Here is a 24,089-nt window from a genome sequence, read left to right as displayed (position 1 = left end):
CCTTTTCACATCACATTCTGGAAAGTTTATTTCATCCAACTTGTTACTTGAAGAGTTTTGCTGTTACACATCAGTATACAACATAAATTTCTAATCATTACAGAGATTACAGAGAACTCAGCGTCCCCTCCTCGGTCTTACGGGCAGAGAACAGATAAAGAGCTTGTCGATTGGTTGCAACTGCAAGGAGCGGATACGAAAACAATTGAAAAGGTAAACTTATAACCAAACAAACCATTCCTGTGCTATCATTACAGAGCTGCTTAGCTCTTAATGTATTTGATCTTTGTTTCAGATTCTTGAAGAAGGTTATACACTTTCTGATATTCTTAATGATATCACTAAGGAAGACCTAAGGTACCTTAGACTACGGTAAGAATAGCCTCAAAACAAACACTTTGTGGAACAGAAAATGACTTTTTTGGTGTAATTAGGCTTTTAAGTAAAGCAGTAGAAAACAAATTGCTGGTAACTTTCCCCCCTTCATTAACGTTAACTCCCTTTTCTATGGCTTAGTCAGGAAAAAAACTACCAACCTCACTCCAAACTCTGGAGTTTTCCAAGGTTAAAGTTGGGGAAAAGCGGAGAGGGGGCAGAAGCTAAAGGCCCAGTAAGAAAAGTCAAGAGACAGGCCTGGCTGGGAGTGGAGTGAAGAGAGACATGAGATGCCAGTGGGCTACACCCAAACCCTTCCTTCTTTAACTTGCACCCTGCATTTTCATCCCGATGTCATCTTAAATAGCCTGCTCTGCACAGATGCACCAGCACTCCTGTACAATACCTCTCAGGCCATGTCCCACTCCTGCTAAGGCACAAGTGTCACCTCCATATGTGACGAGAACATATTCCTATATGTGAAGAGAACATATTGCTATTTTAGTTAAGTTTTTAAGTTAGGGACTGCATTTTTAAGACTAGACAGCAAACCTAGACAAGTCTGGAAGTATATACTATAGCTTTTGCCATAAGGGCTCCTAAAGAAGTATTTTGCTGTGTTGCTTTGAAGTTATCTTCTCTTACGACTCTAAAGAAGACTCCTGTTTGTTTCGTAGCGGTGGTCTCCTCTGCAGGCTCTGGACTGCAGTCTCCCAGTACAGAAGACAGGATCATGGGGCCCCGGCAACCCAAGATGAGGCTTAATCAATCAGCTAAGCCAGGGGACAGAGGGAGCAAAGAGCTGACATCTTTGTTGTTAAAGCTTCTGTTAAGATACACACGAATTCTGCTGCATTTACACAAGGGAAACACCACATGTTCAATGAACAATTTAAGAACTTGAAGTTTTAAAGAATTATGGAAAAAATTTTAACCTTTTATTTATCAACATGTTTTCAAGGTGAGTAGAACTTGTAGGTATTGTGAAAAGAGTGACTGTAAAACCTGGTCTTGACATCCCAGAGTATTAGGGAATCCTTAAAAATGAATTTTAGTTTAATTTACTTCAATGGAAAAATATTTGCTGGAAAGGTGAAACAACAGGTGTTTAAAATAACAAAAAGGCTGGGAATCACTGTTTTAGATTATACATTTCATACATTACTAGGCTGGGAATCACTGTTTTAGATTATACATTTCATACATTATTACTAGGCTGGGAATCACTGTTTTAGATTATACATTTCATACATTATTACTAGGCTGGGAATCACTGTTTTAGATTATACATTTCATACATTATTACTAGGCTGGGAATCACTGTTTTAGATTATACATTCCATACATTACTATTAACTGGAATTGCACTTAAAATTCAAAAAAGATAAAATTGATAAGAATATGCCTTGTATTTAATGTTTGATATGAATGTAAATAGAAAACTATTAAGAAAATAGCTTCATATTTATACTGAATGCATAAATGGAGAAAACTAAGTTATTTGGCCTTTAAAATGAAGTAGTCTTATTTAAAAATCGAATTGTCCTTCTACCCCTGCCTGGTTATAATAAATATTGTGTTTTATTAAGGAGAAATGATGGTTCAGTGTGAACAGGCTTCAGCACCAACATGCACACAAATGGGGGCGTGTGTGCACGTTAGGGTACACCAGGTAAGCTGTTGGGCACTGGGAGGGACAGGACAATGATCGCCCCACAAAAAGGTGGCAGAGTTGGACAGGCATATAAGGAATTGTTTTTTCCTTTTAGTAACTAAAAAAGTATTTGTTAAAACTAGTATACAACTAAACCAAATAGAATTATTTTAAAGAAGTAATTTGAAGGAGGGTTAAGCAAACTCTTATTACCTATTTTAAGACCTACATAACTAAAATAACCTTTATAAGATCCATACTATCCTTAAGATTTAACATTAAAAGACGTTATACCTTTTAATGCAACACTGTACAAACCACATGCAATTACACTATCTATCTATCTAAATCTACACTTTCTTTCTATAGGTTTTTTTCCTCCTTAACAAAGTTGAGAACCCAAAGCATTCCTTACAGTTGCTGCCGAATAGCCCACTGAACGTGTAACCATCTCGCATTAACTGATGGACTTAAACTTGATCCACTGGTTTGCCCCCCGGACTTCAAAAGGCGGATCGCTGCAGTAGATGTGATAGCCGAGTTCTTCCAAAGGTGGCTCAGGATCAGCTGTAGCAAACTGGGCAGCATCCTCAATTTCTTTCCTCACTTCAACATCAATTTCCTAAAAATCAATCAGATTATAGTTCAAGAGCTGTTCTGAATAGACAGACAGCAGCTTAGGTACCAACTTGTTCTACTGGGAACCTGTTGCTAGTTGTTAACGCTTCTACTAGTACTGGAAGTGTACCTATTATTATTGAAAATGTTATTTTAAAAATGACACAACGATCCACGAAGGAGTACTCTGGAGTACAGATACCAACATTTTAGACATATACCCTGGCGAGGGAACATTTATGAATTAAAAATCAAGTATATTTTCAGGAAAGAAGAACTGATGGTGGAGGAGTTTAATGTCCCGTGAAAAATACTGGGTTGGCCAAAAAGTTCGTTCGCGTTTTCCCATGCCATCTTACGGGCCAACCCAATACAATATGTACTTTCCCATTTACTTACCTAGTTTACCTAGGAGTGGCAGCTTCTTGTGTAGAGAAAAACTGCTCAAAAAGGAGAGCCAACCTTCAAAGGCAGACTTTTAAACCATCAAGAGTCACTGTACCTTTAGTTCTTCAACACTGGCAAGATTGCTGTTCACCATCCTATCCTTGAGAAGCATGATAGGATCACTCTTACTTCTAACTTCCTGAATTTCTTCTCGTGTACGGTAACTATAGGGAGGGAAACAGAGTTACAAGTAGGTAAGAACAGTGCCGGTATAGCAAAGACAGTCTGTGAAACACAGCAGTATGTTTCTGAGACAAAGGAGCACATCAGTACTTATGTCACCGTAGGAAGGGCAGAATTATGTACTTTCAAAATACAAGAACTCATCCTAATACTCTGTAAGAAAGAAAGAGCTGCTCTGTCTTTATAGAAAACTCTACAATGGCAATTCACCTGGCTTCTCTGGCATTCTGACAACAGGGGGCCAAGTTTCTATTTGCTGCTTTGATCTAGAGGTAGGGCATGAAGGTAGTGGTGGAGCCTCTTTAAGTGTGTGGAGGCAGGGGAGATGGTTTTCTGTGGTGATAGCTATAACCTTTGAGGCAGCAGAAGGCTAAGCAGGAAAAAATATGTGCCTTGCCTTTCTCCCTTAAGACCACAGAGCAGTGTGGTGGCAAAAACTTGGAGAGGTTTTCCGATTCTTGGTTGTAGAATTGACCCTTGTCCTACAGCATTTGAAATAACACTAAAAGCAAAGAAAGGCTCTACCATTTTTTTAAGAACAGAATTACACCAAAAGTGCTTTCTTCCATATAAGTTGCTCTTCATAACATTTTCCCTTAGACCTTCATTCTATACTCAAAGAAGACTTTATTACGGCTTACTTTGACTAAATCTACTCTTAATTAATTATGCCACACTCCGGGATTGCAGCATTACATGCCAGAGTTACCAGGTGACAAAACTCCTTTTTTTTTTTTTTTTGACTGATTTATTTCAACATATGGAATATCCCATGTGCTACTTGGTCTTGCTCCATACCAGCCAGAAGAGGAATATGCCATGAGAGAATCTGGGGTAATGCCTACAAAAGGTAAAAATGCCCCCAAGTATACTACTCTACCATCAGTCCTGTTTTATGCAACAATTCCTCTCTGCAATTGTTTTCTTATTGGTGCTCATGCTAACTAACATGTACACACTAGATAACTGTAGGAATTTTCAGAATGCTTTCTATATTGGAACCAATTTATTGGAAGGCACGGCTTTCAGGCTCAGACTAACTACTAAATCAATGCATGAAGCCAACTGGTGTCTGGCTTCAAAAGCAAACACTGAAACGCTTTGCTTTTTCATGTAAGTAGCACCATTCAAAGCCCATCCACTTCGGATACCACACTCAAGTTTTCCCACGACCACACCTGACTCCAGGATCACTCATGCTGTGTCCATGGTAACGGTAAGTCTGCAGCTCCATCAGTATGGGCCCCTAAAACAGAACCCAGTGAAGGTTAGGTGAAACAATGGCCACAGCCTCAAACGTACATCCTTTCAGGATCAAATACCTTCATCAGATCTGAGTTGTTAAGAATTTCTTCTTAGTTGACTGACTCATTATCTCTTCTCATTTCTATTACCTATTTATTGCATGTTTCATCCTTCTTATTATTAACAGGAACTTATTAATAAAAGCCACCCCCTGCAGCATATTTTGAATCAAAAAGGCAGACAATTCTTTATGTAATGTCAATGGGTTCTATTTCACCAGAATTGCATTTGATATATAATTCTTTAAGAACACCATAGATTTAATGAAGAAAAGCCTATCAGGAAGCAGGGGTGGCATTTATCTTCAGGGTCAATATGCTAGTCTTTCCGCCCACTCCCCCGGTCACAGGCGAAATCATCTATAAGCATTCTGATCAAGGCTAGAGAAAAATACTAACATAAACCTTAACAGAGTAAGATGAAAAGCTAACCTCTAGTCCTCTCGTACTTCTCCACTTCCCAGCACACATGAAGAGAGGCTGGATAGGTGAATTTCTACGTCACACCCATTTCATGCAGTGTTTTGTAGCGGACGGCAACCAATCCTGCTTCACAGAGATCTGGCTAGTGTGTACCAGAAAGTTGGCAGGTGCTGATCCTGCGACTGGGAGAGTCCGGCTACCACGAGGTAGCTTGCTCATGCTACACCAGCCCCCTTTTAGAAGACAACTTCGAACAGAGGGGATGGGGTGGATCTAGGATCCTTGGGCAGTTTGGTGTAGTAGTTAAAAGAGGGCGGGGGATGGAATCCAAGTGCTCAGGTTCCAGTTCTGGCTGTACTGTATAGTAGCTACATACCTCAGTTTCCTCACCTACAAAACAGTAATTAACCCAGCTCAGAGTTGCGCTGATTAAAAAAGGTAATACCTAAGTGCTTAGCGCGTTGCCTGACATACCATCTCTCAGTAACTGTCACCTATTGATTGTTAATCATCCCGTAGCCATTTGGAAGCACGGCTGGTTAGGCTAAGGGGATGGTGACGAAGGGGTTTTTCCAGACCCTCCCCTAATTCCAAGATCAGGCTTTGGTCAGGCTGAGAAAGTCAACACACACTATAAACTACTGATCCTGTTTCCACATACTGTTGGACGCCACATATTCTTTCAGGAACTGGGAGAGAGGGGGATGATACCCGCCACCCAGGGCGTGGACCCCTAGTCTCAGAGTCCTGATACAGACCACTGAGCCCACTGCCACCAACCTGCCATCTTAGTCATCTCATTTTCTTCTTGTTCAACCGTTCTACAGCTCCCTCCCCTCTTCACCCTCTCTTCCATTTTCATCACTGCCAGCCAAATCTTATTTGCATTACTGCCCAAACACGTGCGTGGGGGAAGTCACTGAAAGGTAAACCTCAGGGGCCTGCTTTCTGGGCTGTGGAACACTGATTTAGGGAGAAGAACATCTCTCCACCAGCTCAGATGGCATGTAAGCCTCTTTTTAGGCCAATCTCACTGTTCCCTTCTCCCTCCACTGCTATAACTGTAAGGGTCAAGATTCTTAGGACTGAAACAGCGTGACTAAGACTACATAATTTAAACATATTATTTAATTTATAGAAGACAAACTTATACTGGATGCCTATTTTACATAAGCAAAGTTCTGTGCAGGGCACTGTAGGAGTCCCCAGTCTATTCACTCAAGGGGCTTATGATTGATGATGGGGGGGGGGGGGGGAGTTAGAGGCACATAATTAACCAAACCAAAAGGCAAAACAGATTGTCACAATGAAGACAGAGGCAGAATGCTGAGGGAGCACTGGAAGGAAAGATTTACCCCAAATGGGGCTAACATGGAATGTTTCCCAAGACGTGAGCTATCAAGACCGTGTTATTTATGAAGGGACCCGATTCGCTTAACTGGACCCTGCTTCTATCTTTTACGCCTCAATTAGCAGCTACTCCTAAATTGCTACAATCGACACAGGAGGCATTCTTTTAACTTTAAGACAGATAAATGTCATTAGAAATCTCTAGCCTAGAGGCCTACAAGAAAAATCTTACCTTTCCAGATCTACAGTAGGCAGCTGCAAACCTTGTGGCCTCCCGGACACATAGGATATCCATTCCATCTACCTATTAATAAATGGGAAAGATTAAACACAACATTGTAAATTAACTATACTTCAATAAAATTTTAAAAATAAAAAGGAAAGGGGCAGAGCATAAATCCAACTGCCTAAAACCATTTTCATCTTACACGACCTGTTCATCCACTAAGAAAACAGAACTCTTTGATCTGAGATTTTCAAGGGCACTTGACAGAGTGCCTGGGCATCAGGCCATGAGGGTGTAGCTCCAGCTCTACAACAGGTGTCCTTACCCTCAGCCCAGGAATGAAGTCGCCTCTCTTGTAGTAATCAGTGCTGGCTGCCGCTCTCTCCACCGATGTTCCCATCCCATAGCGGTTATTCTCACAGATGAAAATACAAGGCAATTTCCACAAAGCCGCCATATTGTAAGCTTCGAATATCTGACCCTGGAAGTATGTATAAAAGTTCAAGTGGTTTCATTTTGCTGTTTTTCTCTAGACTTCATCATCCACAACAGCCGCTGCTCTACCCAGCAGAGAAAGCTTTCATAGGATGAAACGCCTCACCCACAACTAAGCTTCTGAAGCAAAGGAGTGTGTGCGCTTGGGGGGGGGGGGGGGGGGCACGGCGCAGCAAACGCATCATCTCTTTTGCCGCTAAGGAAGTGACAAACCAAGTACTACTACTTGCTTCTGTAGGGCCAAGGCAGCAGTAGAGAATACAATGGGAAAAGATCGACATGTAAGAATGTACTACAGCTGCCTAGTTTTGTGCTTTATTATAAATTCTATGAGACCCTCTGGATAACCAGAGTGAACCAGTGTCTGAGAATCAGCATCCAGAGCAGGGCCTCGCAGGGTGTCAGCCACAGACTGGTGATTACTCAGACCATGACCGAAGAGCAGGGGTCAGGGCTCAGAAACTACGAGAGGAGTCTGACAGTGCCTTGGCATTCAGGAGAATGAGTCTGTACATTACAGTACTGGTTTAAGAACTGGTTTGCCAAGGGTTAAAATGTAAATCAGTCCTTCCCCAGAGAGTCTGTGGAGCAATGAGGCAGAGCAGAGGTGAGCGTACTCTCAGGAGTACACCTATATAAAGCACTTGTGAAACAATGCCAGGATGTAAATCTCTAATGTGGCCACAAAATCAAATTTTAGCTTGCCATATAAATGGCCATTTCAACTAGTAAGCAATATACTACTTTGCCACAAACTTGAACTATGAATATTCAACACTTTGGACATAAAACTGTAATCAGTATTGCAAAGTTAAGAGACACATACTCACCTGATTAGCAGCGCCATCACCATACAAAGTCAAACAGATTTCATCTTTTTCGTTATACTTACAGGCCAGAGCAATCCCAGCTCCCAGGGGCACCTAATATTAAGGACAACCAAGAAAGGAACCACAGAAATGCGTGAGGGAAGAAGTTAATGCTCTGAATGTTAACTCCTGACCAGAATGTGAGATAGAAGTGACACTGTCCCTACCCCAACCCTGTCTCTGCTTACCCTACCCCCAATATTATAAACAAACTGGCAAAGTAACACGAATAACTACTATCGTATTCTGTGTCAACCATTTAGCAATAACATTTATGCATTCAGAGATTCAACTGCTAATAAATACTAAAAAGCCAAAAAAAGAAAAAGAAACCAAGAATTTAAAAAAATACCCAAAACAAACAAAAAAACCCAGATGCTAGAACCTTAATATATTAGAAAGTAAACCGAACAATCTAGATATGATCTTATACTGTTACTTGTTGATTATTTACTAACTGATGAGAACAAGGAGGACGGTATAACCACAGAAGCTGGCTTTAGATTCAAACTAGGCCCTTAAGATCCTGACCACCTGCCTCTCCTGGTCTGGTACCAGTGCCAGCGCTGTCTACAGCAGGGAGAGAGGTGTGGCCAAGAGGATGTGACAAAGCAATTAATGTACTTAAATATCAATCAAAAGGCAAAGGTATAGTTCTACTGCTAGAGGCTCTTGCTTACTTATAAAACATAACAAATACCTAAAAGGAAACATTTTAAATCACTGTCCAAATCTATTTATTAAATGATCAAATGACAGGGTATGAAGCAAGAGGTCATTTAAAGCACACTGTGCCCCCCAAGTACTGAAGTACTTCAGAGGGAAGTTCTCTGGGGTACAAAATATTGCACAGATGTGGGCCAGGGCCAAATCCAGAAAATCATACAATCGTAGCCCTCAACTACCTGAGCTCCCACAATGCCATTGCCCCCGTAGAAGTTCTTGGCGTACATATGCATCGATCCTCCTTTTCCTTTAGCACAACCTCCTCTTCGTCCTAGAAGTGGCATCACACAAACATGACACATCACAGACCAAATATATAAAACAAACAAAATCACACCCTGAGTATTTACGTAGAGGCTCAACCATTAAAACTCAGAAACCGATTCAACTACATAAGCACCTGTCCCTCTATGCAAATACATAGACAAGTCCTCCTTGTCTCCTGGCCCCTTTATAATGAAGGTCAGACCAGTCCCATGTCCTTGACCTTTCCAACTTTTTCAGCTCTCTAATCACTGAGTTTTCTTCAGATGTTAGTGTGGTACCCTAGACTTTTGTTTTGGCCAGTTACAAACATCTTTCGATTTCTCCTACACTGGTATAAGAGTCAAGGGGGACAAAGGGACTTTTGAGAAGATTCCTAGAATTTAATTTCTACCCAATGAAATACTTATACTCAATTTACTTTCTTTGTTAGATTTCTATTGGCATGCTTGACTGATAAACACTATTCTGATTTTATAGAGCTGACCTTTTACCTGAGAGGCCAGATAACCTCAAAAATGGTCAGTTTACTCAAAAGCACAATAGAGGTACCAGAGCACCAAAAGGGAGAGAGAGGTTTTTTTGGTTTCAGTTTTTTTTTTTTTTAACCCTCAAAAAGGTTTCAATGTTAACTATAAACGGTTAGCATATTAATAGGAGATCTGAAAACTTAATTTCCCCTTTTTTTAAATTAATAGCAAACCTGTAAGCTCTGCGAGAATTGCTCGGACAGAAAGCCCACGAGTAAACGTAAAGCCATGAGCCCGATACGCTGTGATCAGATGGTCTGTGGGGTTTATGCCGGCCTCCAGGCCCACACAACAAGCTTCCTGCATTCAAGAAAGAAGTGGCAATGAGTCAGTACAGTACACATTTCTAGTTAAAAGGTTTCCTAGACTATTATGAAACATTTGGCCTAGTAGAACTCTTCATTAATAACAACAAATACCTCTATTTTTCACCAGAAACAGCGTAGAGGGCAAGGCCCAAGCCAGAGCCATAAACTGGCAATCCACAGATACATTGTTTCTTTTAAGTCTGTATGGTGATTTGAAAAAATCCTGAATCAAATGTGAACATTAAAATATGCGGGAATTTCACATGAAAATGGAGACGTCTGTCTTCTCTCGAAGACATCAGCAACAGGAAGCAGCAGCCCCGTATTTCCACATGGCACCAAGTGGCTGTACTACCAGCCGGTTATGACTCTACCCCTGCGGGTGGGGCCTGTCTGCTCCACTTCACCACCAGTCCCTGTCACCATTCTCGATTCTTCATACAGCTGGCAGCCTTCACTCATTTATTCTACCTAACTGATCCCTGGTAGGCATTTCATTTTGTAAACCTTGGCCTAAACCTACAAAACAAAAAACAAAACAAAAACCCTTCCCCCAAAAGTATACTCAGTACAGGTGATCATAATGCTGTAATGGCACAGGAAGTCAGCAATGTGATACATGAGTAAATTCTTTAGCATCGCTTCCTAGCAGGTCTCAGCATTCTCATTTTTATTCTAAAATACCAGCCTCAAATCCTTCAGACAGATAAAACAGGGTAAAAGCCAATAAACACACACCATACTTCAATTCCTAAGTAACACAGTTTTATTACAAAACTACCACCCACCTGACCATCACACAAGTGACAGAAACCACGAATTATTTTCTGCTTATATAGCTGATCTGCTTTTAACTCCATTCGACGAACAGTCTGCATCATCCTGTAGTATTTGAGCCCATCCTCCCTGGTGAGCACTGTAGTGACAGGAGGGCCCTCTTCCAGCCGGTGAAGATCACATTTCTGAAATGGAATCAGACAATTATCTCTCAGTCACTACAATGTAAACACTGCCAACCCATTCTAAGATCTAACTCGAAATATTTAAATCGAAAACCAGCAAATACTGAACTTGAAAACCAGCAGGCGAGCACATCAGAAATACTGCATATTGCTTTTGATTCCTTCATAAAACTCACTGTGCAATGAGATGGGGTTTTGGAGGAAGGAAATCTTTCTAAGATGACTTTCACTGAAAACCCCTAGAAGTCCACTGAGTTATAGGTTGAAAGACAAACTTTCAAAGAAGCATTCTAAGAATCTTCTTATTCAAACATGTTACCAAATCACATTTTAAGTCCTAGAGGAGGTCTTTAATTTTTTTAGCTTGCTCTCCTGCTCCGAACTACCAAAAAGCTGCTACATAAAAGGAGTAAATTCTAATTTTTGCTAAACTTCTCTGAATCTTCGATTCTAGAATATTTGGAATAAAATGGTGAAAAGCATGAATATCAAAATGCTCTATTGCAAAGGTAAAACTATATATCAAAGTGTACCTGTGGAAAAAAATTTAACACGAAGCAAAACACCTCTTACCTTAATTTCAAATGTAGCATCATTTGCAAAATTACGGGATGCCACCAGCACTCTGCTTGCCTTGAAAGATCAAAATATACAAGTATATCAGTGCTTTTTATTGTTGGTTATTTTTGAGTTGTTATCCTTATTAATCAGTTATCAGGATGCAGTCCTAGAACTCTAAAAGCCCTAACACATTCATGGGCTATCTTCCATTCTGTTCACTGTGTTGGGATCTTATCCTCCAAAATGAATCCATGCTTTGGCCAATGAAACATGATTGTACCCCCATCTGAAGGCAAACTGCAGAAACCCGTCTATTTAGTCACTTTGTTTTCAAAGAAATTACAGTGAAAACATAATGAAGTTAATGGCCAAATTGAAGAGACTAGATAATCTGTGGGGTATGTTTATGCTATTCTTAGTCACAACCACATAGGCTGAGCAAGCTAATGCTTTACTTTCAGAATTGTTCTTCAAATAAAACTATGATTCAACTCCTATTTCAGGCAAATCACTTCCCTATGAAACGGTACTATAAGAAAAATATTTTAAACTACACAAAGCATGAGATAAACACCTTAGTGAGAAATGTACAAGACAAAAGAAAAGATACCTAGCATTCCCTGACTTAAAAAAACAAAAGATTTGAGGGATGTTTTATGATTCGAACAGCACCAGAAGGAAGATATTCTCTACAACTCCCTTCCTTTTTTTTTTTTTTTTTGAAATAATAAATGCTCCTCGAGAGGGCAGACAGCAGAAGCAAGAAGAACTACAATCCTGCAGCCTGTGAACAACAACCACGTTCACAGAAAGATAGACAAGATGAAAAGGCAGAGGGCTATGTACCAGATGAAGGAACAACATAAAACCCCAGAAAAACAACTAAATGAAGTGGAGATAGGCAACCTTCCAGGAAAAGAATTCAGAATAATGATAGTGAAGATGATGCGGGACCTTGGAAAAAGAATGGAGGCAAAGATCAAGAAGATGCAATAAATGTTTAACAAAGACCTAGAAGAATTAAAGAACAAACAAAGATGAACAATACAATAACTGAAATGAAAACTACACTAGAAGGAATCAATAGCAGAATAACTGAGGCAGAAGAACGGATAAGTGACCTGGAAGACAGAATGGTGGAATTCACTGCTGCGGAACAGAATAAAGAAAAAAGAATGAAAAGAAATGAAGACAGCCTAAGAGACCTCTGGGACAACATGAAACACAACATTCACATTATAGGGGTCCCAGAAGGAGAAGAGAGAGAGAAAGGACCAGAGAAAATACTTGAAGAGATCATAGTCGAAAACTTCCCTAACATGGGAAAGGAAATAGCCACCCAAGTCCAGGAAGCGCAGAGTCCCATACAGGATAAACACAAGGAGAAACACGCTGAGACACAGTAATCAAATTGGCAAAAATTAAAGACAAAGAAAATTATTGAAAGCAGCAAGGGAAAAACGATAAATAACATACAAGGGAACTCCCATAAGGTTAACAGCTGATTTCTCAGCAGAAACTCTACAAGCCAGAAGGGAGTGGCATGATATACTTAAAGTGATGAAAGGGAAGAACCTACAACCAAGATTACTCTACCCGGCAAGGATCTCATTCAGATTCGATGGAGAAATCAAAAGCTTTACAGACAAGCAAAAGCTAAGAGAATTCAGCACCACCAAACCAGCTCTACAACAAATGCTAAAGGAACTTCTCTAAGTGGGAAACACAAGAGAAGAAAAGGACCTACAAAAACAAACCCAAAACAATTACAGAAAATGATCATAGGAACATACATATCGATAATTACCTTAAACATGAATGGATCAAATGCTCCAACCAAAAGACACAGGCTTGCTGAATGGATACAAAAACAAGACCCATATATATGCTGTCTACAAGAGACCCACTTCAGACCTAGGCACACATACAGACTGAAAGTGAGGGGATGGAAAAAGATATTCCATGCAAATGGAAATCAAAAGAAAGCTGGAGTAGCTATACTCATATCAGATAAAATAGACTTTAAAATAAAGAATGTTACAAGAGACAAGGAAGGACACTACATAATAATCAAGGGATCAATCCAAGAAGAAGATATAACAATTATAAATGTATATGCACCCAACATAGGAGCACCTCAATACATAAGGCAACTGCTAATAGCTATAAAAGAGGAAATCGACAGTAACACAATAATAGTGGGGGACTTTTAACACCTCACTTACACCAATGGACAGATCATCCAAAGTGAAAATAAATAAGGAAACAGAAGCTTTAAATGACACAATAGACCAGATAGATTTAATTGATATTTACAGGACATTCCATCCCAAAACAGCAGATTACACTTTCTTCTCAAGTGCACACGGAACATTCTCCAGGGTATATCACATCTTGGGTCACAAATCAAGCCTCAGTAAATTTAAGAAAATTGAAATCATATCAAGCATCTTTTCTGACCACACACTGTAAGATTAGAAATCAATTACAGGGAAAAAAACCGTAAAAAAAAAACACATGGAGGCTAAACAAGACGTTACTAAATAACCAAGATATCACTGAAGAAATCAAACAGGAAATCCAAAAATACCTAGAGACAAATGACAATGAAAACACGATGATCCAAAACCTATGGGATGCAGCAAAAGCAGTGCTAAGAGGGAACTTTATAGCTATACGAGCCTACCTCAAGAAACAAAAAAAATTTCAAATAAACAATCTAACCTTACACCTAAAGGAACTAGAGAAAGAAGAACAAACAAAACCCAAAGTTAGCAGAAAGAAAGAAATCATAAAGATCAGAGCAGAAATAAATGAAATAGAAACAAGGAAAACAATAGCAAAGATCAATAAAACTAAAAGCTGGTTCTTTGAGAAGATAAACAACATTGATAAACCATTAGCCAGACTCATCAAGAAAAAGAGGGTAGAGGACTCAAATCAATAAAATTAGAAATGAAAAAGGAGAAGTTACAACAGACACCACAGAAATACAAAGCATCCTAAGAGACTACTACAAGCAACTCTATGCCAATAAAATGGACAACCTGGAAGAAATGGACAAATTCTTAGAAGGGTATAACCTTCCAAGACTGAACCAGGAAGAAATAGAAAATATGAACAGACCAATCACAAGTGATGAAATTGAAACTGTGATTAAAAATCTTCCAACAAACAAAAGTCCAGGACCAGATGGCTTCACAGGTGAATTCTATCAAACATTTAGAGAAGAGCTAACGCCCATCCTTCTCAAACTCTTCCAAAAAACTGCAGAGGAAGGAACACTCCCAAACTCATTGTATGAGGCCACCATCACCCTGATACCAAAACCAGACAAAGATACTACAAAAAAAGAAAATTACAGACTAATATCACTGATGAAAATAGATGCAAAAATCCTTAACAAAATACTAGCAAACAGAATCCAACAACACATTAAAAGGATCATACACCATGATCAAGTGGGATTTATCCCAGGGATGCAAGGATTCTTCAATATACGCAAATCAATCAATGTGATACACCATATTAACAAACTGAAGAATAAAAACCATATGATCATCTCAATAGATGCAGAAAAAGCTTTTGACAAAATTCAACACCCATTTATGATAAAAAAAAACTCTCCAGAAAGTGAGCATAGAGGGAACCTACCTCAACATAATGAAGGCAATATATGACAAACCCACAGCAAACATCATTCTCAATGGTGAAAAACTGAAAGCATTTCCTCTAAGATCAGGAACAAGACAAGGATGTCCACTCTCACCACCATTATTCAACATAGTTTTGGAAGTCCCAGCCACGGCAATCAGAGAAGAAAAAGAAATAAAAGGAATACAAATTGGAAAAGAAGAAGTAAAATTGTCACTGTTTGCAGATGACATGATACTATACATAGAGAATCCTAAAGATGCCACCAGAAACCTACTAGAGCTAATCAATGAATCTGGTAAAGTTGCAGGATACAAAATTAATGCACAGCAATCTCGTGCATTCCTATACACTAATGATGAAAAATCTGAAAGAGAAATTAAGGAAACACTCCCATTTACCACTGCAATAAAAAGAATAAAATACCTAGGAATAAACCTACCTAGGGAGACAAAAGACCTGTATGCAGAAAACTATAAGACACTGATGAAAGAAATTAAAGATGATACCAACAGATGGAGAGATATACCATGTTCTTGGATTGGAAGAATCAATATTGTGAAAATGACTATACTACCCAAAGCAATCTACAGATTCAATGCAATCCCTATCAAATTACCAATGGCATTTTTTACGGAACTAGAACAAAAAAATCTTAAAATTTGTATGGAGACACAAAAGACCCCGAATAGCCAAAGCAGTTTTGAGGGAAAAAAACGGAGCTGGAGGAATCAGACTCCCTGACTTCAGACTATACTACAAAGCTACAGTAATCAAGACAATATGGTACTGGCACAAAAACAGAAATATAGATCAATGGAACAAGATAGAAAGCCCAGAGATAAACCCACGCACCTATGGTCAACTAATCTACAACAAAGGAGGCAAGGATATACAATGGAGAAAAGACAGTCTCTTCAATAAGTGGTGCTGGGAAAACTGGACAGCTACATGTAAAAGAATGAAATTAGAACACTCCCTAACACCATACACAAAAATAAACTCAAAATGGATTAGAGACCTAAATGTAAGACTGGACACTATAAAACTCTTAGAGGAAAACATAGGAAGAACACTCTTTGACATAAATCACAGCAAGATCTTTTTTGATCCACCTCCTAGAGTAATGGAAATAAAAACAAAAATAAACAAATGGAACCTAATGAAACTTCAAAGCTTTTGCACAGCAAAGGAAACCATAAAGAAGATGAAAAGACAACCCTCAGAATGGGAGAAAATATTTGCAAATGAATCAACTGACAAAGGATTAATCTCCAAAATATATAAACAGCTCATGCAGCTCAATATTAAAGAAACAAAGAACCCAATCCAAAAATGGGCAGAAGACCTAAATAGACATTTCTCCAAAGACATACAGATGGCCAAGAAGCACATGAAAAGCTGCTCAACATCACTAATTATTAGAGAAATGCAAATCAAAACTACAATGAGGTATCACCTCACACCAGTTAGAATGGGCATCAACAGAAAATCTACAAACAACAAATGCTGGAGAGGGTGTAGAGAAAAGGGAACCCTCTTGCACTGTTGGTGGGAATGTAAATTGATACAGCCACTATAGAGAACAGTATGGAGGTTCCTTAAAAAACTAAAGATAGAATTACCACATGATCCAGCAATCCCACTACTGGGCATATACCCAGAGAAAACCATAATTCAAAAATACACATGCGGGCTTCCCTGGTGGCGCAGTGGTTGAGAGTCTGCCTGCCAATGCAGGGGACACGGGTTCGAGCCCTGGTCTGGGAGGATCCCACATGCCGCGGAGCGGCTGGGCCCGTGAGCCACAGTTGCTGAGCCTGCGCGTCTGGAGCCTGTGCTCCGCAACAGGAGAGGCCGTGGTAATGAGAGGCCCGCGCACCGCGATGAAGAGTGGCCCCCGCTTGCCACAACTGGAGAAAGCCCTCGCACAGAAACGAAGACCCAACACAGCCACAAATAAATAAATAAATAAAAATGTGAGAAAATTAAAAAAAAAAAAAAAAAATACACATGCACCCCAATGTTCATTGCAGCACTATTTACAATAGCCAGGTCATGGAAGCAACCTAAATGCCCATCGACAGACGAATGGATAAAGAAGATGTGGTACATATATACAATGGAATATTACTCAGCCATAAAAAGGAACGAAATTGGGTCATTTGTTGAGACGTGGATGGATCTAGAGACTGTCATACAGAGTGAAGTAAGTCAGAAAGAGGAAAACAAATATCGCATATTAACACCTATATGTGGAACCTAGAAAAATGGTACAGATGAACTGGTTTGCAGGGCAGAAGTTGAGACACAGATGTATAGAACAAACGTATGGACACCAAGGGGTGAAAGCCGTGGGGGGGTGGGGATGGTGGTGTGATGAATTGGGCGATTGGGATTGACATGTATACACTGATGTGTATAAAATTGCTGACTAATAGGAACCTGCTGTATAAAAAAATAAAATAAAATAAAATTAAAAAATTAAAAAAAATAAAATAAATGCTTCTCATTTATTACTGGGGAAAAAACAGATTAGCCAGCTGTGTTTTCAGTGGGTGAAATTCTGACAAAAATGCCTCTTTCTGAAGTTGATCTGTTGTTAGATCAACCAAGGTGACCTATGTGCAACTTGGACCACTGCTTGGGCTCAAAACAGATCTCGGAGCTGGTGTCATTGACTCATGCCATTTGGTGTGCAGATTAGTGGCATCTGTGTTTTAACCTCAATTCCTATTGCTACATGGGGCTGAGGCTTAGAAGGGCAGGCCTCTGACTGCACTGTTGCTATCTGAGTTGAGGGGGTGGAACCTGCAATGAGTTTTCAGTGAAGCTTTCTCTCTGTGCTGATGAGATTCATGCTACCTGAGTTGCCCAAAGCCATAGAGCACTTAACTGTTGGGGCTGGGGTACAAACCCAGCAAATCTGGCTCCAAGGTCTGTGTTACCTCACCTTAAGCACCTCACCCCCACGAGCTGCCTCCTCAAACCCGCACGGCCACCGAAGAGTCCTAGTGCTCCCTTCTTTTTTTTTTTGGCCACGCTGCACAGCATGTGGGGTCTTAGTTCCCCGACCAGGGATCAAACCTACGCCCCGTGCATTGGAAGTGCAGAGTCTTAACCACTGAACCGCCAGGGAAGTCCCCAGTGCTCCCTTCTTGATGTTCAGTTGGCTGTCACTGCTTGGGGCGGGGGGGTAAAAAGCTGCCAGAAATGTTTCCTTTTCACTCTGCTCACAGCAACAGTACTCTATGTGATGGCTAAGGTCCAGGTTAGACCACAAACATTTAATCAGTTAGGAGTACTGTACTACTTTAGCCACATTCTGCCACGTCACACATATGTAAACCAATATGACTTCTTCTCATGCAGACTTGAAGAACATTCTTCAGATCCCACAAAAAGTATGTGATATGTTCATACACTGTGTTACCTTACCATCCAACTTGTAGCAATGGACTTGATCTTGATGAGAAGGGGTAAGGTTGATCTACTAAGTGTACAAGCCAATAGGCAGAAAGCTATTATCTAGTGATCTCTTCACCCATCAATATACCATTATCCGATAAAGCCAACAAAAACCATGACATTGCTGGAGAAAAAAGCTGAAATGCTAGAGACAAATGCTTCAGTTAAGTTAGAGATTGAGAGAGTCCAATACATCTAAGAATAAGTGAAGAAAATTGAGAAATTTGGGAAGAAGTTGAGAAGTATGAGGTGACAAACAAAAGGTTATGTCTGGCAATCATGAAATGGATATGTTATTTTTGACAGTTAAGTTGTTTTGTGGGGCCAGAAATATATATCTTGTCTTGCAAAATAAATTTCCAGATACAACTACAGAAACTGCATTTTGGAGACTGAAAACTAACGACCAAACCAGTCAAGCAACAGTAACCAAGAAAACGAAAAATTCTCTTTCTCCATCCTAAATTGCCGACAACAAAGAATGACACTTCTACATAATAAAAAGCAAGAGGATAAGGTCAAAGATTTTGACTGTCAGAAAGCTACTTACATACTTTCTCCCATTTCATTACTATGAATCTCAAAAATAGTAAGATTCACTGATATAATGGGTGAAAGGAGCCACGTTAAGTGAAAGTTAAGCCAAAAGTCATATCAGAAATGTGAGGGGGGCCTTTCTCACCTTCTGAGATGGCCCACACTCTGTGGAGTGTGTTTCTCTCTAAATAAATCCACTTCTTACCTATCACTTTGTCTCTCACTGAATTCTTTCTGCGATGAGACATCAAGAACCTGAGCTTCGGGGCTTCCCTGGTGGCGCAGTGGTTAGGAATCTGCCTGCCAGTGCAGGGGACACGGGTTCGAGCCCTGGTCCGGGAAGATCCCACATGCCACAAGCAACAAAGCCCATGCACCACAACTACTGAGCCTGCGCTCTAGAGCCCACAAGCCACAACTACTGAGCCCGTGTGCCACAGCTACTGAAGCCTGCACGCCTAGAGCCCATGCTCCGCAACAAGAGAAGCCACCGCAGTGAGAAGCCCGTGCACCACAACGAAGAGTAGCCCCCGCTCACTGCAACTAGAGAAAGCCTGTGCGCAGCAACGAAGACCCAACGCAGCCAAAAATAATAAACAAATAAAATAAATAAATAAATAAAATAAAAATAAAACTTAAAAAAAAAAAAAAAAAGAAGTGTGAGGGAGGACTTCCTGATGGTCCAGTGGTTAAGAATCTACCTTCCAATGCAGGGGACGTGGCTTCGAGCCCTGGTCGGGGAACTAAGATCCCATGTGCCACGGGGCAACCAAGCCTGCATGCCACAACCAGAGAGCCTGCATGTCGCAACTACCGAGCCCGCACGCTCTGGAGCCCATGTGCCACAACTAGAGAGAAGCCCACACGCAATGAAGAGCCCATGAGCCGCAACGAAAGATCCTGTGTGCTGCAACTAAAGACCTGACACAGCCAAATAAATAAATAAATAAAATGTTTTTAAAAAGTTTAAAAAAAAGAAGTGTGAGGGAGATTCGGATCAAGATGGCAGAGGAGTAGGACATGGAGCTCACCTTCTCCCACAAATATCACTACCTCAAAAATACATCTACATGTGGAACGGTTCTCACAGAACATCTACTGAGCTCTGGCAGAAGACCTCAGACAACAGGGCAAGAGGGCAAGAAAATCTCCACATAACTGGGTAGGACAAAAGAAAAAAGAAAAAAAAGAGAGAAGGCAATAGGGACGGGACCTGCGCCCCTGGGAGGGAGCTGTGAAAAAGAAAAGGTTTCCACACCCTGAGAAGTCCCCTCACTGGTGGAGATATCACCCAGGACAGAGGTGTAGCTTCGGAACCTCGGAGGAGAGTGCAGCAACTGGTTTGTGGAAAGCAAAGCGGAGAGAGACCTACACAGACGGTTGGTACCACGACCTTGCACTCCCCAGCTTGAGACGCTCCTCCACTGGGCTGGGCAAGGGCTGGGTGCTGAGGTTTGGGCTTCGGAGGTCAGACCCAGGGAGAGGACTGGAGTTGGCTACGTGGAGACAGCCTGAGGGGACTGGAGTGTGGTGCACCATAACTGAGGGAATACGGGAAGAAGCTTGGGCCCGCCAGAAAGGCAAGGGGCCATTGTTGGGGGGTGCACGAAGAGAGGGGTGGGACCGCCATAGGAGCTTCTTTCTCCGTGCGTGCACTCTCAGGCAGCAGGGCACCACCTACACGAGGTCCGGGGGGGCGGACTCGAGCCGCCACTGCCATCTCGGACTCCAGAGGCGGACGCAGACCACTGCAGCTGCCAACGGTCCCGTGACTGGGCACCAACCACTGCCCCCACCCTCCCCGGGAGCACAGGCGGGCCACGCACCTGCACATCCCCTATCAAGGGGATAACGACCAGCACACGCAGAGGAAAGAGACGGCAAGAATCCAAACCAAAAACAGCCCTCATGCCAAAAAAATATTAAACCCACACAAACTACGCAGGGAGGCACCTGCATATAAGTAGCCCTCCAAGACTACAGTAGATAATTGTTTCTCCTAAATTCAGAGAGTAAGAAAAATATAAGCAAAATGAAGAAGCAGAGGAACCACTCTCAGTTAAAAGACCAAGAGAATTCCCCTGAAGGAACAAACAATGAAACAGACCTTTTCAGTCTAGTAGATACCGAGTTCAAAAAGGAGATAATGAAAATACTGAAGGACTTAAGAAAGGCTATCGACAGAAATGCAGATTACTGTAAAAAGAAACTAGAAACTATAAAGAGGAGCCAAGAAAAATTAGAAACTTCATTTGCTGAGACGAAAGCTGAGCTAAAGGCAATGAATAGCAGAATGAATAATGCAGAAGAAAGAATAAGTGACCTCGAAAATAGAATAGTGGAAATTACCCAATCAAAACAGCAGACAGAAAGGCAAGTGAAAAAAAAATGAAAGCAATATAAGAGACCTATGGGATAATATAAAGTGTGCCAATCTACACATAATAGGGATTCCAGAAAGAGAAGAAAGAGAAAAGGGGACTGAAAATGTATTTGAAGAAATTATGACTGAAAACTTCCCAAGCCTAAAGAAGGAAACATATCCAGATACAGGAAGCACAGAGGGTCCGAACAAGATGAACCAAACAGACCTACACCAAGACATGTTATAATAAAATGGCAAAAGTTAAAGAGAGGATTTTAAAGGCAGCAAGTGAAAAACAAAGTTAGTTACAAGGGAATCCCCATAAGGCTATCGGCTGATTTCTCTACAGAAATGCTGCAGGCCAGAAGGGAGTGGCAAAATATACTCAAGTCTTGAAAGGGAAAAATCTGCAACCTAGAATACGCTACCCAGCAAGATGATCATTTAGAATAGGAGAAGAAATAAAGAATTTCTCAGACACGCAAAAACTAAAAGAATTCAGCAATACTAAACCTACCCTAAAAGAAATACTCAAAGGTCTTCTCTATATAGAAAAGAAGATATAGGAAGGAGGAAATCACAATTGGAAAGTAAATTACTTAAATTAGCCACTATACAGATCAAAACAAAAAAAAACCTATTTGTGACAGTGATGATAAACACAAGGAACAGCAGAAGGATGAACGTGAAGATGTCAAAAGGACATCAAAGTCATAAGATGTGGCGAAGGAGAGTGACAAAATGTAGATTCGTTTTTTTAGAATGCATTTGAGCCTATATGACTACCAGTCTAAAGCAAACAGATACAGGAAGGGATTAACATACTTGAAAAACAGGACAACCACAAATCAAGAACATACAGCAGATTCACAAAACCCAAAAAGAACACAAGCATAAAATAAAATCATCAAACCACAAAAAGAAAAACAAAAAGAAACAAAGAAGAAACATAGTATTAACTGGAAAACAAGGTTTAAAATGGCAATAAATACATACTATCAATAATTACCTTAAATGTCAGTGGACTGAATGCTCCAATCAAAAGACACAGAGTGGCAGACTGGATTAAAAAAAAACCAAGAGCCTAAAATATGCTGCCTACAAGAGACCCACTTTAGGGCAAAGGACACACAAAGGTTGAAAGTGAGGGAATGCAAACGGAAATGACAAGAAAGCGCGGGTTGCAACACTCATATCAGACAAAATAGACTTTAAAACAAATACCATAAAGAAAGATAAAGGACACCATATAATGATAAAAGGATCAATACAAGAAGAGGATTTTACACCCGTCCACATATATGCACCTAATATAGGAGCACCCAAATACATAAAACAAATAGTAACAGACATAAAGGGAGAAATTGACCGGAATACAGTACTAGGAGCAGACTTTAACACCCCACTCACATCAATGGACAGATCTTCCAGAGAATCAATAAGGCAACAGAGATCCTAAATGATAATAACAATGTTTAACACAGGTAGCACCTACTATGTACCAGGCGCTACTGGGAAAGGTTTACATATGTGTCACTCGTTTAAGCCTCACTGTCTCTCATCCTCATTTAAGAAAAAAACACAACCCCACGGGGTAAGTACTCTCATCTCCATTTTAGAGATGAGGAAACTGAGCACGGGGATCTTTAAGAAAAAACAAAAACCTCTTACTCAAGGTCACAGGGCTAGTAACTAGTGAAACTGAAGTCTGAATCGAGCCACTCTGTCTCCGGATTCCCGGTCAAGAGGAAGATTTAAAATGAGTGGGCTGGGAAGAGGCGGTCAACTGGAGACTCGAGGAAGCCCAAGGCCCCCTTTTCTGTCGGAGGTAAACGAACGGGCCCTTCCAGAGCGCACCGATCAGGCCGGCACCGGGAGCCGCGCCTGACCTCCACGCGGACCTTGTAAAGCTCCCCCTCCCTCAGTCGGCGCCCGAGGGCCGAGCCACCGCTCCCCTCGCGGCCAGGAGCGGAGCGCACGACGTGGAGGCAGGACAAAGGCCCGCGGCTCCACGAGGCGAGGCCCGGCCCGCCCGGCCCACTCAGCCCGCTCGCCCTGCCCTCTGGCGTCCTCCGGCCTCGGGCCCACTCGCGCCCCACCCCGGGTCGCTCACGCCACCTCACCGGCTTCTGGGCGACGCCCGACAACACGCGGGAGACGGCGGCGAGCATTTTCCTCATGGAGTGCGGGCAGTGGCGGCAGCGGCGACTCCCAACGACCCAAGCTGCGCGGCCCAGATGCCTCCAAGTCTCCTTCAGGCTCCCGGAGCGGACGCTACCACTTCACGCCAGCACAACGCGACGGAGACGTCATGTGCCTGGCCGGGCCGCGGGCCAACCAGAATGGCTCCCAGGGCGTGCCCCGCCCACCTGAGAGGCCCGCGGCCGCCCATTGGGTGTCAGAGCCAGAGGGCGAGGCTGCGGGATCCTTCCGTCACCAAGCAGCCGGCAGGTGAGGAGCCGGAGACCTGAGGGTGCCTGCGTGGGAAAGTGAGGCCACACTTCCAGGCCCCGCGGGAAAAGGACCTTCTTGGATTTTGCACCCCAGCTGAGCCACACACGATCGTGCAAGGCCAATCCTACTGAGCGTCCAGCCCTGCCGGTGCTGCAACTTTGAGCCTTTGCTCAATACACAAGATGGTGAAGATTAATATGCCTGTTGGAGGCCAAAAGACAGAACACCTGGTTTCTATAAATGGTTCTGCTGCTAATTTGTCTTTTAGAGATCATGTGACAGTTGTAAGTCTTCCCTATCTACTGTGAGCTAGGAT

The 24,089-nt window shown here is 41.6% G+C and overlaps 2 protein-coding genes and 1 long non-coding RNA gene across 7 annotated transcripts in view; 1 reads left to right on the top strand and 2 right to left on the bottom strand.

The window, feature by feature from the left end:
- Nucleotides 1-1,970, top strand: part of MAP3K15 (mitogen-activated protein kinase kinase kinase 15) — a 148,157-nt gene extending 146,187 nt beyond the window's left edge. For 3 of the 4 annotated variants that reach the window (XM_082375481.1, XM_082375480.1, XM_082375482.1), the window contains one exon: nucleotides 104-1,970. In XM_082375481.1, coding sequence (XP_082231607.1) covers nucleotides 104-225 — 122 coding nt within the window. In that variant the 3' untranslated portion in view covers nucleotides 226-1,970. The remainder of the gene's footprint in view (nucleotides 1-103) is intronic. The other variant, XM_082375483.1, reaches the window with a different exon arrangement.
- Nucleotides 1-24,089, bottom strand: part of LOC309620021 — a 601,726-nt gene that overhangs the window by 295,729 nt on the left and 281,908 nt on the right. The gene's annotated exons all lie outside the window — the stretch shown is intronic.
- The window catches only part of PDHA1 (pyruvate dehydrogenase E1 subunit alpha 1), a 34,746-nt gene continuing 10,667 nt past the window's right edge, over nucleotides 11-24,089 (bottom strand). Inside the window, exons 1-11 of one of the 2 annotated variants that reach the window (XM_082375796.1) lie at nucleotides 23,443-23,628; nucleotides 11,308-11,367; nucleotides 10,561-10,734; nucleotides 9,638-9,764; nucleotides 8,850-8,941; nucleotides 7,906-7,998; nucleotides 6,906-7,061; nucleotides 6,587-6,658; nucleotides 4,456-4,523; nucleotides 3,150-3,258; nucleotides 11-2,651 (exon numbers count right to left, since the gene is read on the bottom strand). In XM_082375796.1, the coding sequence (XP_082231922.1) occupies nucleotides 2,487-2,651; nucleotides 3,150-3,258; nucleotides 4,456-4,523; nucleotides 6,587-6,658; nucleotides 6,906-7,061; nucleotides 7,906-7,998; nucleotides 8,850-8,941; nucleotides 9,638-9,764; nucleotides 10,561-10,734; nucleotides 11,308-11,367; nucleotides 23,443-23,499 (1,173 nt within the window). In that variant the 5' untranslated portion in view covers nucleotides 23,500-23,628 and the 3' untranslated portion in view covers nucleotides 11-2,486. Of the gene's footprint in view, nucleotides 2,652-3,149; nucleotides 3,259-4,455; nucleotides 4,524-6,586; nucleotides 6,659-6,905; nucleotides 7,062-7,905; nucleotides 7,999-8,849; nucleotides 8,942-9,637; nucleotides 9,765-10,560; nucleotides 10,735-11,307; nucleotides 11,368-23,442; nucleotides 23,629-24,089 lie in introns of those variants that run through there. The other variant, XM_082375797.1, reaches the window with a different exon arrangement.

Source organism: Balaenoptera borealis, assembly GCF_965194805.1.
Source record: "Balaenoptera borealis genome assembly, chromosome: X".
Lineage (NCBI taxonomy): Eukaryota > Metazoa > Chordata > Mammalia > Artiodactyla > Balaenopteridae > Balaenoptera > Balaenoptera borealis.
This window is presented reverse-complemented; position numbering and strand designations above follow the sequence as displayed.